The sequence below is a fragment of the Coccinella septempunctata genome, chromosome 2 (genome assembly GCF_907165205.1).
Source record: "Coccinella septempunctata chromosome 2, icCocSept1.1, whole genome shotgun sequence".
Classification (NCBI taxonomy): Eukaryota; Metazoa; Arthropoda; class Insecta; order Coleoptera; family Coccinellidae; genus Coccinella; species Coccinella septempunctata.
This window is the reverse complement of record NC_058190.1, coordinates 3,317,055-3,336,907: the sequence shown is the minus strand read 5'-3', so window position 1 is coordinate 3,336,907 and position 19,853 is coordinate 3,317,055. Positions and strand designations below refer to the sequence as shown.

Here is a 19,853-nt window from a genome sequence, read left to right as displayed (position 1 = left end):
ACCATAAAATAATGATATTTTTTGGACTCACAAACGGTTTTATCGAATGAGATGAATTTCGGAATATAGTTTTTCATTTATTTGAAGAAGCTTTTTCTTGCACAAGATATCACTCACGTTTTCCTGTTTTCTCATTATGACCATTACGTACCATAAAACTACCAAAAATTCAGAGAACCCTACTCTAGAAACTAAATTGGGCGCTATCAATGAATATTTGAATTTTCTGTAAAATAAAATTGAAATGGCTATATCTTTTTATTAGGACCAAATCGGAAAAAACTTTTTTTTTGACCTCTAGAATCTACTGTTAAAATATTTGTACGAGACCAAGACTCACCCTGTATAATGAATACAAAAAGCAGGGTTAGAGATGTTGAACAGTGATGTAACGAGCGCTCAAAATAAAAGGTTATCCTTATACGTATTAGGCCGAAAATTTAACCTAAAACGATCATATCATTCGAGGAAAACTTCTTATGCTTACTGGTTTTTAGGATAAGGCCACATGAATATAGATGATACAATGTATCTCTCTCTACCAAAAATCTCACGAAGTCAAGTTAAGAGAACACTGAGATTAGAGCTGAAGCTTAAGCAAATTCAATTTGAATCCGAAAAAAAAATAGGACCTCAGTTCATTATGCATAAACTGCGTGCTTGCTATAAAGCAATCGAACTGAAATCTCCTAATGTTATATATTTTTATTATAAATAACAAAAACATACACAAGCTTGCCAGTGAATCCAAGCAGTATTTTCTAATGATTCACTAATAACTAACCTTGTTGAAGTAACTGGCATGTAAGTAAATTGTCAACATACAAGCGGTATATGTAGGTATCACATATAAAAAGAAAATCCATACTGGATTAGCATACCAACTCATTGTAGGTCCTATACTATTCAACAGAAGCGCAACAGCTAAACAGCCTAACAATGCTGATACCCAGGACCATAGAACACTGCCTACACATCCAAATAATTTTTTTACATAGTTTTTTTTGGTTAAATCTGAAAAAAGAGAATTCAGATAGAAGTTGGAACAAAAAATTATAAAACTTTTCTATATTCACTTTCAACTTATACTACATTATACGGAAATAGCAACTTATTGAAAGTGCTTGTGGAATTGTTCGCGATCAAAATGATATTGCTACCGTAGTTTGTCCCCATGCAATTTCGAACAATTTGGTTGAACAATTGGAAGCAATTTTTGTGAAGAGTTTTTTAACTTATTTTCAATCAGCCCCTTTCTTGCTTCAACTTGAATTCAAAGGTTCAATTTTATGTTCAAAACACTGAATCATCACGTGAAAGTTATCGATAAGAACGAGGAAACTACTTACAGTCACTAGCTTCCATTGTTTTGCTATTGGCATACAATGAATATACGGAAATGATCACAGATAAAATATTGATTAAGTCGGCGACTTCCATGGACCATCGAACAACGAAGGCTCCTAAGAAGTCAAAAAATACTAAATTTCCTGCTTTATATTCTTCAACGTTAGATAGCTGGTGCCCTTGTGCCATACCAACGGCTAAAGCCAGAATATTGTCGCCAGTTCTCTGCAGAGAACCCAGAGGTATTTGTTCTAGGGAATCAAATTCTGTGTGATAAACATATCCATTCGATGACCAAGCGAAATCCAGTCCTACGAACAAAATGAACATAAATTCATAGTTAACAGGTAGAGGAAATATTAACCGTTAAATTTCTTCTATCTATTTCAAACTGTTCCCTAATCATTATACGTTTTATGTTTATAGTCAACCTGATATCGACAAAACTAGATGAAATAGGCGACAAATAGAGAACAAAATGATCAAAAGCGATGCACACTTCACGAAGTTATTTTGAAATGAATTCGGTGAACATTTTTCGTGTCTGTTTTTTGTCCAGGAGTGTATTTAGTTTTTCGACTTCATTCTTGATGTGCAACACCATATTTATCAATATTTTTCATTTATTCAGACCTTTAATTCATTCATATAAGAAAGAGAAATTTGCAGAGTTTTAATTTCTTATCTTAATTAACATAAATTTAATCGAAACTTCTGCAGATAAGCAAGATAGCATAGATTTGAAATTTTTTTTTTTTGGTGTAGCAGGGGGAAAATCTGCGAGACAGACGAACACACCCTCTTCTGAAGGAAAACAAGTGTGGGGATTCTCACTCTCCTGTGCTCGAGACCCACTTAAAACCCTAAACTGCTTCTTCATAGGTTCCGGGCATTTTGCCTATTAACCCGTTGACTCTTATGGTTTCTCGACTCTCACACGATCATAGTCGTGTTTATAGTTGTATGCTGCCTATATCTTTTATAGGTTAAGCTCTTCTTTTGTTACTTTTTAAATCCTTAACTGATCTCTCGGTCTTCGGTGGTAGGTTCTTGACCTTCTAGCTTCTTCTGTTGGATCGTAGTCGACTAATCTTCGTAGTTCCTCATTTGGATGTTGTTTGGCTTTGTCGAATATCCTTTCCACCTTTCTCTTCATAAATTCTGTAACTGGTTCCCATTCCAAGTCCTTGTAGTTTTGTTTGTTCCTAACAAACCAGGGTACGTCCATCGCCATTCTAAGGAGTTTATTCTCAGTGGCCTGTATTCTCTTGATGTGGGTGTTGGCTGCGAAGCCCCATGGCGCCGATCCATATGTGAGTTGTGGTCGCGCGATAGTTTTAATCATCGTCAACTTGATGTTCTTATTCATATGACTTCTTCTGCCTGTGAGTGGATACAGTCTACTCATTGCAGCTTTTTATCAACTGCACATTTGATGTGGTTTTTCCATGTTAGTCCTCTGTCAAGCTTCACTCCTAGGTATGTTGCTTCATTTTCCCATTCAACCTCTTCTCCATCAACTTCAAGGTTTTCCTCCATCCTCAATCTTTTCTTTTGCAGTAATATTGCTTGAGTCTTTCTTCCATTGATTTGGATTTTCCATTTGATTCACCATTTGAGTAATTCATCTATGGTTTCCTGCAGTCTCCGGTGTATGATCTCTGGGCGTCGATGTCTGAACGCTATTCCTGTGTCATCTGCGTACAAGGTGAGCATATTTCTAGCATTCGTCGGGATATCATAAACGTATATTACGTAAAGCAGAGGTCCAAGTACCGATCCTTGAGGCACTCTTGCTTCCAATTGTCTGGTTTGAAAGGTTGCACCATCTATCTTCACATAAAAGTTTCTATTCCTCAGATAGTTCCTTATAATCTTCCACAGCTTGGTCGAATATCCTGCTTTTTTCATCTTGTATTATTAGGCCTTCGTGCCATACCCTATCAAAAGCTCTCTCGATATCCATCAGAACTAACCCTGTGGCCTGTTTGGTCTGCATTCCTTCGGTGACGTATTCTATGTGCCGTAGCAATTGGAGTTCAGTCGAATGTTCTCGTCGAAATCCAAATTGTTCGTGTGGAATTATCTTCAACATTTCTGTTTCCTCAGTCAGCCTTTTAGCGATAACCCCCTCGACGATTTTTCCTAGTGTTGATAGTAGGCTGATTGGTCTATAATTTCGAGGAAATTTCCGTTCCTTTCCAGGTATCATATCTGCAGTTTTCCATCTCTTTGGGTGGAATTTTTTTTTTTTTGTAGAAGGGGGAAAATCTGCAAGACAGACGAACACACCCTCTCCTGAGGGGGAAAAAGTGTGGAGATTCTCACTCTCCTGAGCTCGAGACCCACTAAAAACCCTAAACTGCTTCTTCAATGATTCCGGGCATTTTGCCTGGGTGAATTATTCCTGTGAGATGCATAGACTCATAATAACATGGACTCCGCCTGTGAGAGAGAGGTCGGTAGGTTGAATAAGATGGAGAGTTTGTGGGTAAGCTGTCAAAAGGTTATAGAACACAAGTTTATGCGAAAATTTTCTTCAATAAATTTTCAACAAGCTTCCGAGAAGACACATAGGATATCCATAGCATTCCTTCGAAATGAATTATGTCCAAAAATATGTGAGTTTTATTCAAGAATAGATGTAATGAGAATAATAATCAACATGTCAACACCTTGTGGGCAAAGTCTGCGAAAATTGTAAAAATTTTCCATAATAAATGTTCCTTCTTCTTCCGAGAAGGCAAACAGGAATTCCTTAACATTCCTTCAAAATGGAAAATATAAAAATTATGTGAGTTTCATTCAAGAATAAATATAATAATAATAATACTGTTCTTTATTGGCCATCGACCGAAGTCCTTCAGCCTAGTGAATTACAAAATAAAAAAAAAAATAAAAAATTCATTCTATTTCAGTTTCTTCACTGCAGCTCAGATAGTCTGTCCATCACACTTCGAGTTGGAAATTTTCTATGTGGGTTAGTTACCGGGGGGTCCTTGTGGAACATGATTTCAACATCCTCTATTTCTTTCAATCTTTGTGCAAATCTTCTATTCAGTTTCTCTAGTCTCTCCTTGATTGGCTGTATGTTGGCTTTTTCATATAATAGTTCATTTGATGGGTTGTGGAGTTTATTAAGTGGGTGTCTCAGTCGAGTTATAATTCTTAGTGCTGATCTTTCTCCTACTTCTATATTTCTCATTACCGAGTCCGCAACGTTTGTATATAGTGGATGTCCATATTCTAAAATTGGTCTACAGATGGTTTTGTAGATTTTGATGGAATTTTCCAAACTTATTCCTTGGTCGTTATATGTGAGGCATCTGAAATGTTTAGCTCTTGCTATTGTTTTTTTTTTTTGGCTATGTTGGAATTCAATTTCATATTGGCCTTGTTGTCTACTTGTATGCCTAGGTATTTTATTGATGGAGATGGTGATATGATGTTGTTTTCAATCTGGATTGTTGGTGAATTTGGACGTATCTTATGATTGAATATTATCAGTTTTGATTTGCTTGGATTAGGTTGAAGTCGCCATTTGTGAAACCAGGAAACTAGACTGTTTGTGTAGAGTTGTAGGCCTTTCAGGCATTTTTGTTCTGTTTTTTCGTGTGAAATAACTATTGTGTCGTCAGCATACTGTAGAAGGTATTGTGATTGGCTGGGTGCATTATATATATCGCTGCAGTATATGTTATAGAGGAACGGGGACAGTGGTGAACCCTGTGGTGTGCCCTGCTCTGGGGAGAACCAGGAAGAGGTCGTCTCATTTATCTTAACTGTCAGTTTTCTATCTTCCAAGAATTCCTTGATTATTTTTATGAGATAGTGGGGAGTGTCGAGTTGGTGTAATTTAAACAGTAGTCCTCTATGCCAAATGCTGTCAAATGCTTTGTTGATGTCTAGGCAAATAAATATAATGTGAATAATAATTAATCAACGTGTAAACACCTTGTGGGCAACGTCTGCGTCACATGTTTATATCCATCATATGATTTTGACATTGCCCACACGGAATCAGTTCATCTCTTTCTTATTCGATTAGAACGCATAAGCTCTTCTCTCTTTAATGCAATTCTCGATCTACTGAAAAGTCACGTGACAGTGAGAGTGAGTCCATGTATTATAAGTCTATGGTGAGATGTAACACATAACCTAGAATAAAATGGACGCTAAAACTCCGCCCGCCTTTATTGATACTCGTTTAAAGGGACACTTTTTTGTTATTTTCCCTCCTTTCTACTCTCTGTACATAGTGTCTTCACCTCGACAAAATTTTTCAATTTCACTTTTGGTTTGAGTTGGCAGATGAGTGAATGAGTTATACTTATATAGAACATCTCGGTGATCCAAAAAAAAACCTTAGATAAATATAAAATCATTAATTACCTGAAAGGTTGCCGAAATCCCTGAATATGCGATAATCTGTATCGCCTGGAATAACACCACTTTGGAAGATTTCTTGAGCCAGTGACGATGCAAATGGATAAGGCACTTCCTCAGAATAGGTTTCCATAATCCACGGATGATAAGGACCGGCCTGGAAGAGAATTTCTCTACCGCCTGCGCCACAAGCTTCCAAATTGATAAAGGCACGAATCTGCAATGAGAAAATGGAGGTGAAATATTTCATAAAATGTTAAGTTACTTGGTGCAACCTGTACAGTTCTACTAACTTAATGACAAATATCAGCTGATAAAAGCTAGGTTAATGGTGAACATTTTTTCTTGAATTCCATCAAAACCTACCTCTTTAGCCCATTTGTGTTGAGTGATGAAGCCATGGGAGGCTGGCATGAAGTTTTCCTCACCACCATTGAATAAAAATATTATATTATGCCTAAGAATTTTATCGGATTTTGTTATCACCCTCAGAATTTCCATCATTACCGCACATCCGGCACCATCATCACTCGCACCTACAATTCACGGAACAGAAACATAATAAGGGTGGTTCTCGAGAAGTGTCAAACAGAATGAATTAAACAATGTTGAGAAGAGAAGAAGTTAATATTCGAACGGGTAAACAGTTATCTCACAGATCGAAAAATGTTTTTATGCTACAATCAGAACATTTCCAAGGATTAACCTATTCAAATGGGTGTACCACAGGGATCTGTTGTTGGGACACTTCTATTTATACTATTTGTTAATGATTTGATTTTTCGTACTGGTGCAGGAAAAATTCTTTGATTTCAAATGTTAGTAAAACTAATCTAGTTCATTTTCAGATACGTGAACAGTTGGTCCTTGATCTTCTCAAAAAATTAACATCTTCTGTATGCGTAAAGTTTTTGGGATTGAAGGTCGATAAAAAATCGAATTGGCAGTCATATCGATTCACCAGGGATGTTGATAAGTATTTATTACTCAATTGTATTTTCACATATGAATTACAATGTCATTCTTTGGGGAGGGACAACAGGCAGAAACGTAGTTTTTATTGCTCAAAAGAGAATTATTCGACTCATCTTCGATCGAAAACCTCAGAAGTCCCGTAAACCAATGAGTCGTATGCATAAAGAAGAGTATTTGCTTTTACTATAATACTATCTTCGTCAGTTGCTTATAAAATGAATAATTTCCTTCCAATAAACTGAAATGAAAGCATTTACTACTTCTTTATGCATATGGCCCAATGTTTTTAGAACATAGAATCATGAGTTTTCCTGGTATTTATATTTCAACATCTTTATTACATATTCACAAGAATGTTCAGTCTCTGAAGAAATGCTCTCAATATAACGAAAATGATACCAGGCATAAGAACACAATATCAATCCCTGCATACAAGAACATCTAAATTCGAGAATTCACCTATGTATAGTGGGGTTCAACTTTATAGTAATCTATCAAACAGATTAAATAATTTAAATTACTTTAGATTTAAGAGGGAAAAAGAGGGACTCTTGCTGGAAAGATGTTTCTATAGCAAAAGTTAATGTTCAAGTTCTGTTATTGTATGAAACATAATGATTTTCTTTTCTTTTCCGTTTGAATTTTCTTTGGTTGTTAAAAGACTTGTTCTATACATGAACCATGTCTTGAAGGATTCAATAAAATTATTATTATTATGTACAGGGGGTATCTGCCCGTAAAAGACCCTGAACTATAGCAGTTACATAAAAGTGGAATACTTATAGTTCATTCCATGTGTGAGTTTTTCTTTTTTGTTATATCATGTTCCACTTTTACTTTTCAAGATTTTTTGAAGGTTGGACATTTTCTATGCACATATCCCATTTTCCACAATTCACTATCAGAAGAGAAGTGATGAACATGAATTATAGGCCTCCTTTTAACTGTTCCATACAAATAATACACCTTCCTCGAATGCAGGGAGGTTTGCCAAGTTTGAAATACCAACGCCATCAACTAAGGTTCAAAATGGGAATAAGAACATTGAGATGTGAAGAGCCACCCTTAAGGATAGAAGCTCGTCATGAAATCAGGAATCAAGAAGCCTTTCTATTTCAGACTGCACGAAAATCCCTGAAGAAGGTCAAAATATTCGAAATAGCAATAGATCAACAGCAAGTAGGAACGCCAATCATAACCTAAATTCAATAACCGGAAGTTTAAACCAGTTCTCGAGTATGGTAACCTGCGGTTATTAACCGAACCATACTTCAATAACCAGAAGTTTAACCCAGTTCTCGAGTATGGTAACTTGCGGTTCAATATGACCAAAAGCGCTAAAATTGAAATGGTGAATACCATTCATCACCACCATCTATAACAGGTTACTTAAGGAAAAACCCAGTAAATACCCTTTCTCCCAGCGAGTGTAGTGGATTGTAAGAAATGGAAGTGTTTACGGAATAAGCTGAAATATTTGATACTGAAGGGCATCTCTCTCTGCTAAAAATTCATCCTTTCCTCGAAAAAAAAGAAGATAATCCAGAGAGTCTTCTCCAAGTTGCCAGAAACCCTAATGTGAAATAGAAAGAACAAAAGTAAAAAATGTAAAATAATAAAATTGAATTCAATATATCAGATAACCTAAAAACCATCCTGAAATTCATAAATGGGACAATGAATAATCAGATGATTTATAGTTTCTTTTGGTTCCCCGCATTCACAAGTAGGGCTCTTGAATTCCATCTGGAAAGCAACGTCCGTGACATCTTTATTTTACGATTCAGAATACTCCATATTTTCCTGGTGAGATCAAAACCAGGAACTCTATTCGAGGGAACAGAAACTAATTATTTATTGAAGATGGTGCACGTATTCCATTCGGACTGCCAAGTGTCCTTGTCCCTTACATTCGAATTAAGGAAAGAGTTGGAACATAGGGGTTTACACGACTACAGTCTGGGAATCGTATTTTGTGGAATATAGGATAGAATTGGAAATGAGCCCGGAAGGAGTGAAATTTATTCCAAGAATGTATAACTGCAGTCTTTTTACGAATATGGCGCGGTATAACTTTTTTTTTTTGTATAGGTACATGTTTCTTAGGGTTAGATAAGTAATAGATCAAAATCTTCTTGATTCAATAACCGACCACAATCCACTACCATATTTATACTCCATTCGCTTTAATTTTAGCACTCGGTTGGCCATGAAATAATTTTCCCAATTTTTTGTAACGAGAACGGAGTACGGCTGGCACTCATGAGATGTCGTTAATGTCATTACGCCGTTGCCACAACTAATATCAATTAATGTTACAAAAATGCCGAAAGTGAGAAAGACAGGGTTTCAGGAAATGTTATTCAGAATTCAGGTCCGTTCATTAAGGTAGGTAACACTGATATTCTAATATCTACAATATATCAGACGGTAGCGAACATATTTAATGTAAGTGAATTTATATAACGTTTCATCTGAATTTAAACAACTTATACACTGCGCAAAAACATAAACGCACATTATGGAAATCTCAAATTTATTCAACAACTGAAGGTGTTCTCAATGATAATTATTTTTATCAGAATTATGCATGCATATGTTATCCACTTTCAACGGTTTTCTTCAATACAGATGTTTTTTCCCAGCAAGAATAAAAAAAGATGATATTATCAGATTTTGAATGTATTGGCTCCATTCTGAAATCAGTTGTTTTCGATCAATTCTAGTGATCAATAGTTTTTTTTTCGTTTGATTTTCTACACTCGATCGCTATGCAACGCGAAACACACAATTTGACCCAAGAGAAATGTGCCCAAGCGGTAGTTTTGGGAGAAGAAGGGTGGACATACACAAGAATTGAAGAAAGGTTTGGAGTTTCCCATAAAAGTGTGTCCAGAATGTTGCAGCGATTCAGGGAGACAGGTATGAATGTCCGAAGACCAGGACAGGGTAGACCACGGGTAACAACTGCCATTCAAGAACGTTACTTGAGAGTTTCTTCGTTGAGTCAACGGTTTGCAACCGCTCGCCTCCTTCAAATTCAGCTTGAGCAAACTCATGAGGTGCAAATTAGCACTCAGACAATAAGAAATCGCCTCAGAGAATATAATTTAAGGCCAGAGGCCCAGCTCTTACCCCAGCCCATCGAAGGGCGCGTTTGGATTTTGCAGCATATCCATTGGAAAGAGGCCGATTGGGAAAGAGTTCTCTTCACAGATTAGTCTAGATTCTGCCTCTAGCATTGTGATCGACGTTCCCTTGTATACAGAAGTCCACATGAAAGATATGCTCAGTGCAATTTCCTGAATACTACTGGTTTCGGGGGAAGATCGATTATGGTATGGGGTGGAATATCTTTGACTGCTCGCACAGACCTAGTGGTCGTTGATAATGGAGCTATGAATGCTGATAAGTATATAAGGAACATTCTTGAAGAGCATGTAGTGCCATTTGCCCCATTCATTGGTGAAAATTTCATTTTTATGGACGATAATGCCAGACCCCATCGTGCTCGCATCGTTCAGGAGTACCTTGAAGAGGTTGAAGTCTCTCGAATGGAATGGCCATCAAGAAGTCCAGATCTCAATTAGATTGAGCAGGTTTGGGACAACCTCAATAGAAGGCTGAAATGTTCACAAAATCATCCAGCTACTCTTAATGACTCAGGAATCCAACTCGGAGAAATCTGGGAAGGATTAGATCAGAACATTTTAAGATCACTCATTTTGAGTATGAACCGTCGTTGCAGAGCTGTAATTAACGCAAGGGGTGGAAATACCAATTATTAAATCACTTATCAGCATTTCAGTATTTTGAAAATTGTTCATTTCTCTTCTTTCACATAAGATTCGGTGAAATCCTGAATTTTTCTTCCATTTAATGTGTCTTGTTTCGTTCAAAACCTTCCCAAGAGAACATAAAAAATAAGTTATAAAGTCAATGTAGAGTTACTTTCATTAAAATTGAGATTTTCAGAATGTGCGTTAATTTTTTTGCGCAGTGTATTTTAGCTGAATGTTTGCACAATCAGAAAGATTGTGATTGAAGAGTATGACAAAGAATTTACTTCTGATGGGAGACCTTCATTTTATGGACGAATGCGAAAATTTACTACCTACAGAATTTTCGATGAATGTTATCGTAGAATAAGTTCCAGAAAATTAAGTTTTCTATTTTTCATTTGACTTGTCCCACATATTGTATAAGTCTCAAAGGATCAATACATATCTAATTATCATCATCATATCAAAGTATTGAAAATAAATAGCCAGTATTACGAGCCAGTTGTCCTTTTAGTTGTTAATTCATGTGAAATTCTTGTTTACGTTAAGTTCCTCTTTCCTTAAAACTTCCTCTAATTCTTTTGACTTCCATTGATGCAGGCTGATTTTTTTTGGAGAATTTAATATTCTTGTAAATATCCGTTAATTCCTTCGAGAGATACCCGTTCCCATTCCCAACCACTATATCGTATGCATTTTATCTTCGGGTTAATATTTTTTGAATCTACAACTGATGTAACGTATTTAACCTTTAGCCAAAGAAGATAACCAACATTAATTCTTCTCAAGCTACTGCATATTATGTATCAATAATTCAATTTTCTTCCATAGCAAGAATAAATATACAGGGTGGCCATTTGAAAACGAAACAGACGAGATTGCAGACGAAATAAATTTTTTCGATAGAAATGCTTGGACAGGTCGATTTCTGTTTCGAGGGGGACAACTTAAGATGTAGGTTACGGACGCATAGCGCTTCAACCCTTGCTACTACAACCCTCACCCCCAATTTTTGAATAGGGAAGATGGGGTGAGTGATACCTCATTTGGAAGGTATTTTTATACTGATTTCAGCACAGTAATTGTTTTTTCATTTTATGCATTAGTTCTCGAAATATTCTTAACTAAGTATTTGAAAATGAAGTGGTGTTTTCAAGGAATTTGTAGTGCTTTTTTGTGAAAAAGCTTCAAAACAACCATGACTGTGGCTTCCTTCCTCCAATCCACTGACATAGAAATCTTTAATCAAGTTGGCTTACTTGTTCTATGACATGTGAATTATTCTTAGTTTTGAATCGAGACTTGTATGTGTTCTAATTCATTGTTCGACATGGTTTATTTAATTGCAGAGCGGGTGGAAATAATTTCACTTTTTTTTGCAAACAATCAATGTGCGAATAGAACCGCAGAATTCTTCAAGTCATGGTTGTTTCGAAGCTCAAAATGTCGATTTTTCACAAAAAAACACTACAAGGGCCATGAAAACACCACTTCATTTTCAAATACTTAGTTAAGAATATTTCGAGAACTAATGCATAAAATGAAAAAACAATTACTGTGCTGAAATTAGTATAAAAATACCTTTCAAATGAGGTATCACTCACCCCATCTTCCATATTCAAAAATTGGGGGTGAGGGTTGTAGTAGCAAGGGTTGAAGCGCTATGCGTCCGTAACCTACATCTTAAGTTGTCCCCCTCGAAACAGAAATCGACCTGTCCGAGCATTTCTATCGAAAAAATTAATTTCGTCTGTAATCTCTTCTGTTTCGTTTTCAAATGGCCACCCTGTATTTTAAAACTGATCTCTTGTATTTGCCATGCAAATAACTAGATTTGGTATGCCTTCAATCAGTTTGTATAAACGTCAATTATGTTCACATATATTTTCGACTCCATATTTTCCATCTTTTTACATTGTGATAAGACGTTATTACTAAGACTTTTACGTAGAACGGACAACCTGGCGCTGATTCAAAACACAGAAATATTTTGACAAGCGTCATGACCCCTTCATTTTCGTACTATACAGAGTGGAATGTGTCAAATTTCCATAGCCAACCGAGTGCTAAAATAAAAGTGAATAGAGAATACATATTAGTAACTACTGGCAAAGCATCCTCTCGTAAGCATCCTAGAGGCCCTTCATTCAAACTCGCTGAGCTGTTGAAAAAATTCTAGTCTTCTCACTCTAGACGTGATAAATACATTGAAGAACAACATTTTGTACTACGATCGAACGCTAATTGAAGAAGAACATCATTCTCGCGTATTTTTGTGTGTGAGATGATGAAACAAAAAGCACTTTGAAGATATAGTTGAAAAACTTACTGCTTCTTATACTGACTTGAACGAATATATTCCTAGGCATTCTTTCGAGTAAATTCATTAAAATACTGGTAGTTCTGTTTTTTGTAAACCTATTACTGAACATGTATAATTACCTGGGCTGTTTATAACAGTATCAAAGTGGCAGTTGATGAGTAAGCTATAAGGAGACTTGATGCGCGATCCCACTTTAACGATCACATTCTGCATATCCCTGTAAACATTCGTCATACCGTCCAAAAACTCCAAGTTGAAGTCGCCGCTCGTTTTTTGAACATCTAATTCTATCACATGGTTATCGTGCGCTTCACGAAGTATTTTTTTCGTTTGATTAATTAGATAATTGACGGCTAGAACTTCGTTCTCGTAGCTTCCTGCTATTCTCGGTCCTACACTGGTCAGTTCCCTCAAAATAATATGAGCTCTTTCTGCTATGAATTTATTAGGATGATCTTTCTCTTCGTCGATACTCAATCCTTTTGGTAACCTTTTTTCTACAATTATGACTAAAATGAATACTATCACTATCAATAACAGAAAATAAATGAAATGGCGTAGGGGTATTGGCTTGTACGATTTGATTTTTTCTTCTTCATCGTCCAAATACTTGTACAGTTTTTCCTTGCCGATCCTGTTCCTCAAAGAAGATGCCTGAAACAAAAATTCGAGAATTGAATATGGTCGAAAAAAAATGTTTTTATAGAAAAAAATTTGATATGTTTTCTTGGGCGATCTAATATGAAATTTTGTTATGCATTATTTTTCTGTAACCATTACGTATCTGATACGATATTTGAAAAGTATCCGTGTGTTTCTCTTCAATTTGTAAATTACAAGTTTCAGCACCACGCTATCTATACTTCATTCAAATTTATTTTAGCAGTCGGTTGGCCATGAAATAATTTTCTCAAGTTTTTGTAACTAGAACGAAGTTAGGTTGGCACTCATGAAATGTCGTTAATGTCATAACGCCGTTGCCACAACTAATATCAATTTTTATTACGAAAATGCCGAAAGTGATTGAAAAAAGAGACAGGGTTTCAGGAAGTGCTATTTAGAATTCAGGTCCGCTCATTCAAATAGTTATACCCTGATATTCTAAAATCCACAATACGTCAGACGATAGCGAACATATACAATGTGAGAGAATTTATATAATAAATTCATCTGAATCTAAACGACATAATATTTCAGCTGGATATTTTCACAATCAGAAAGATTGTGAAAAATTGATTGAAAAAAAAAATGAAGCTGAATACCTGCTGAAATAGATTCTAATACGACCTTAGATCATTTATTCTCATCTGAATTATCGCAAAGCAATGAAAATAAACTTATCACGTGATGATTGATTTAGGTCATCACTATCTTTTTCTTGTTTGAATTCTCCAACAATCGTCATAAAAATGGGGTGAAACAGGGTTAACATAATACCCCTTTGGATTTCTCTCAACTCAATGACAAATATAGAATAATTTTCATTATTTCGTGCATTCTCGATAACTGAATTCAATAATAAAGTACTAACTTGTTTTCGAAAGTAAATATTAGTAGAATAATAAATAAATCATGTTCAAAAGACGCATATACACTAGTGGAGCAATTGCACTAATTAAGTTCGGCATTGAAAGCCAACTACATATATTCGAGGTTCGTAAATCTGAAATTTCAATCTTTAATTAGTTGAATTGAAATTTCAATCTTTAATTACGTGAATGTAATAAAATTATTTGTTTTATAGGATATATGCACAGACCCAAGTCCAATGAAGTATCCAAAGTGCATCGAATATAATGGAAACCTCGATGGAAAAATAAAACTCGCTTCCAGAGTGGTTCACCAAATATCCTCCACAAAAATCAGTTTTATATTCGGTATTCGAACCAGTGATTAACTTTTAGTACAAGGTGTTGCTTAATGAATTCAATATTATATTATATACCATTTATTAGGCATGATTGTTTCACGAAAGTGCTTTTGACAAATAGTGCAATAACCTCGGCAATAACTAAGTACATAGTAATAATACTAATAAAAGTAATAACTAAGAAATGTTTTTGCGCAAGTAAAAGCCATGTCAAAATATCCTTCCATCGATATGTGAAATTGATTATATGAAAAGATTATAGAAGAGAAAGCTAGGAAACGCCCTCACATCTCTAGTACTAAAAGCTGACTACATTTTGGCCTGTTTGCCACATTTGACAATGAGATGGCGCTGTTCGTTCATACAGAAAACTGATTGATAACAGTTTTCTGTTTTATAATTGAGGGGCACGAAATACGAATTCTATTACTTGTATTGAATTCCAATATCAGCTTTATGAGACCAGAGAACAAACATTCTGAGCGACAGAATAAAAGTATGGTTTTGTTTTGTGATCAGGATGTCAGTTTTCATCTGAATTTCTTTGGAATCAATTGATATCAATGAAATACGCTGCCGGATGTTCTTTATTTTCATTTGAAATTGAAATCTCGCTGTTGCAGACGTGTTGACCCATTAACCTGGCAGAAATCAGGGGGTTTTTCTTAATCAGACAGTTTGAAGATGATAACAAGGCATTTTTTTAAATATCTCCTTGCCTGTACCTCTAATCGTTTTTTTATTCATTATGCGAGTTGTAGGTAATAAAATTCTATACAACTTTTGTTTGCAGCAATATTATTTCGAGCTAGGGGGTGATAAGAGCGAGGAGCTTAGCCACACATGGGAAAGGTCAAGGTAGAAACCCAGTATAATGTACATATATTCAGCGCCATATTATATTATCTCAAGAACGTTCAAACGTAGAAAACATTGCTTCGGGCGAAATTTCTAGTAAATGTTATGCTCTACAACTTCAATAATGAATGCGATAACAATCTGAAGTTAAGGAGAGGAGATAATTAAAAAAAACTTATTTTTGTGATCTTTATGGTCAATTTTTATTGTTTCGGCTTGCTGAAACTGTCAGATTATATTTATTCAGTTATTCTTGAATTAATAGCTTCAAAATAATGAAAAAAAAAAAAACACCGGGCTCGAGAATGAATTCCCCATGACGTTTTTTTTGCGTTTGGCGCCCTCCGACGCACCCTCCCACACATTTTCGTCACGCTTAAATTATCAGATCAAGATATATACTTTTCAACATGTAATTAACGACATACAGTGCGCAAAAACATTAATGCACATTCTGAAAATCTTAATTTTAATGAAAGTTAACTCTACATTGACTTTATAACTTATTTTTTATGTTCTCTCGGGAAAGTTTTGAACGAAACAAGACACATTAAATGGAAGAAATATTCAGGATGTCACCGAATCTTATGTGAAAGAAGAGAAATGAACAATTTTCAAAATACTGAAATGCTGATAAGTGATTTAATACTTGGTATTTTCACCCCTTGCGTTAATTACAGCTCGGCAACGACGGTTCATACTCAAAATGAGTGATCTTAAAATGTTCTGATCTAATCCTTGCCAGATTTCTCCGAGTTGGATTCCTAAGTCATTAAGAGTAGCTGGATGATTTTCTGAACTTCTCAGCCTTCTATTGAGGTTGTCCCAAACCTGCTCAATCGGATTGAGATTTGGACTTCTTGCTGGCCATTCCATTCGAGAGACTTCAACCTCTTCAAGGTACTCCTGAACGATGCGCGCACGATGAGGTCTGGCATTATCGTCCATAAAAATGAAATTTCCACCGATGTATGGGGCAAATGCCACTACATGCTCTTCAAGAATGTTCCTTATATACTTATCAGCATTCATAGCTCCATTATCAACGACCACTAGGTCTGTGCGAGCAGATATTCCACCCCATACCATAATCGATCCTTCCCCGAAACCAGTAGTATTCAGGAAATTGCACTGAGCATATCTTTCATGTGGACGTCTGTATACAAGGGAACGTCGATCACAATGGTAAAGGCAAAATCTAGACTCATCTGTGAAGAGAACTCTTTCCCAATCGGCCTCTTCCCAATGGATATGCTCTCTCGCAAAATCCAAACGAGCCCTTCGATGGGCTGGGGTAAGAGCTGGGCCTCTTGCCGCGACACGAAGCCTTAAATCATATTCTCTGAGGCGATTTCTTATTGTCTAAGTGCTTATTTGCACCTCATGAGTTTGCTCAAGCTGAATTTGAAAGAGGCGAGCGGTTGCAAACCGTTGTCTCAACGAAGAAACTCTCAAGTAACGAAGAATGTGATCACGCCTAACATATCGTCGGGTGGTATGCATCTGAATTTATCCTCATTACTCTCAAGTAACGTTCTTGAATTGCAGTTGTTACCCGTGGTCTACCCTGTCCTGGTCTTCCGACATTAATACCTGTCTCCCTGAATCGCTGGAACATTCTGGACACACTTTTATGGGAAACTCCAAACCTTTCTGCCCTTTCTGCAATTCTTGTGTATGTCCACCCTTATTCTCGCAAAACTACCGCTTGGGCACATTCCTCTTGGGTCAAATTGCGTGTTTCGCGTTGCATAGCGATCGAGTGTAGAAAATCAAACGAAAGAAAAACTATTGATCACTAATATTGATCGAGATCAACTGATTTTAGAATGGAGCCAACACATTCAAAATCTGATAATATCATCTTTTTATTCCTGCTGGGAAAAAACATCTGTATTGAAGAAAACCGTTGAAAGTGAATAACATATGCATGCATAATTCTGATAAAAATAATTATCATTGAGAACACCTTCAGTTCAGTTCAATTTGAGATTTCCATAATGTGCGTTAATTTTTTTGCGCAGTGTATATCTTAATCGGACACGCTCGAGTATGTACGATGATCGTTTTTTTCCTATTCTGACAGGCTCTCCTTATTTCTGCTTCGAATGAGCCTAAGCGCGTACTTTTTGGATAACTGGTTTACATACTAGGAATTCGCGAAGATGGACCAATTTTCAGAGATTTCATTTCAACCTTGAATTTCGTAAAAATTTTCAAAAATTTGTATGTGATGAAAGTGAACCACATCTTCGTTTACATACCACAGCACCTCAATGTCCGGCCAATTTCAGAGACTTTATGAAAATTTCATTTCAACATTGGTTTTTAGTAAACATTTTGAAAAATAGGTGATATCTGATTAAATTGAACCCTCGAATTGAACAACACAAGAGTGATCTGACTTACACTAGTTGTTCACAGTTTTGATTGGCATTAACTGATTTTAGGGATTGATACAGTATATCCTGAAAACGCTTATACTGGCCTCCTGGTTTCCGAGCTCAATCTGTGAATTCGCCATACAGAGCTATTTTGGGTAGTCTTATGTCTTGCATCCTCAGAATGTGGCCGCTCCATCTGACTGGGGCCCTCGTTACTTGAGTCTCAATTGTTATACAACTCGCGCGCTGCAAGACTTCTGCACTTGAAACTTTGTGGAACCATCTAATATGCATTATTTGTCTTAGATGACGTTGTTGCGTTTGTTCAAGCTGTTTAATATGTCGCCTGTAGGGCGTCCAGCTTTCGCTTCCGTAAAGAAACGTTGGGAGGATCACTGCTTTGTAAACAGCTGTCTTGATCTTCAGATTGAGGTCGTGATTTTGAAACACTCTGTCCTTTAGCTTCCAGAATGCCCGTGATGCCGAATTGATACGGTTTTGTATTTCCGTGTCTAGGTTAGCCCTAGTATTTATGAAACTTCCCAAGTATTTGAACTGCTCGACCTGTTCTATATCTGTTTGAAGGCTTTCTGGCGGACTTACCAGGATTTTGGTTTTGTCAATATTGAGTCTAATGCCTAAAACTTCGTATATTTATGTTTATAAGTGTCCAACATTATCTGTAAAGGGTGGGCAAAATTCGTTGTCTACTGAGAGGATCTCGAGAGCTATAGCAGCTAGAAGAAAACGGATGACATATTTCCGAGCTCTTTTTCGGAGAAACAAGGAATGGTGAAAGTGAAAACCGCAGCCTCCTACGATACTTCGTTTTTGAATTTAACAAGCTCTCATAACTTTTTGGTCTTTGAAGTTACAAATCTGAAACTTGAACCTTTTACAGGTACTTTTTTTACGTAGGACGTAGAATTCACTGATGAGCTCAAAATATTTTTTCATTTCTAATCATTAGGTGAATGTTCATTGTTTTAAATGCAAACTTTCATTGAATTTGTTATTTTTGAATTGGAAAAAAACTTTTGTCAGTAGATACTACGTATGAAAGTGCCTAAGAAGGTTCAAGTTTCAGATCTGTAACTGCAAAGGCAAAAAAGTTATGAGAACTTTACGGAATCGTCAAAACCTCAATTTTTGTTTGTAACTCAAAATCTAAAAATGATAGGCTCATTCTGTTTTCAGATTTGGATTAGTCATGAAAGAAGAGCTATTGTTTATTCATTTATTGTTTATTCACACATGCATACATAGGTAAGTATACAAATATAAATATTTGTCGTCTAGACCACACGACCTGTCAAAAGAAAAGTAAAATATAATTAATAATACACCAACACACATACACAAACAAATCAAGATAGGAACTCTTCCAGGCTATATATTAAGCTAGAGCATGAGTCATTCGTTTTCTTCCAGCTGCTATAGTTCTCGAGATCCCCTCAGTAGACAACTAATTTTGCCCACCCTGTAGATCCTCTGATCTGATCTGATAGCGATAAGTGCGCCGTCGTCTGCATATTGAAGTTCCGTGATGAACTTCATACGGGATTTTGCTCTGAGGCGCTTCAGGTTTAATAGGCCTCCATCAAATCTGAATCTTATTCCAACACCTTTAACAGGCATACTCATGTCAGCAATTATCGAGACAGCTATGGCGAAAATAATGAACAGTAAAGGCGCTAACACGCAGCCTTGTTTTATTCCAGAGTTGGTTAAGAAATAGTCGGTTGTAGAGCCATTATGCTGTATTCTAGCGGAGTTGTTGGTATGAAGCTTTTACTGGCTTTTACACACTGCTAAGAATTTTTCGGGTACTCCAAGGCGTCCCATGAATGAGGAAAACCTAGTAGAATACTCTTACTAGGTTACTTATGAAGACATCAAGATAAAAAAATCCATTTTTAGGAATTACA

The 19,853-nt window shown here is 36.2% G+C and overlaps 1 protein-coding gene across 1 annotated transcript in view; it reads right to left on the bottom strand.

Moving 5' to 3' along the window:
• The window catches only part of LOC123307474 (endoplasmic reticulum metallopeptidase 1-like), a 33,071-nt gene that overhangs the window by 11,984 nt on the left and 1,234 nt on the right, over positions 1-19,853 (bottom strand). Inside the window, exons 2-6 of the mRNA XM_044889801.1 lie at positions 12,933-13,467; positions 6,100-6,269; positions 5,740-5,950; positions 1,350-1,658; positions 785-1,014 (exon numbers count right to left, since the gene is read on the bottom strand). Coding sequence (XP_044745736.1) covers positions 785-1,014; positions 1,350-1,658; positions 5,740-5,950; positions 6,100-6,269; positions 12,933-13,467 — 1,455 coding nt within the window. The remainder of the gene's footprint in view (positions 1-784; positions 1,015-1,349; positions 1,659-5,739; positions 5,951-6,099; positions 6,270-12,932; positions 13,468-19,853) is intronic.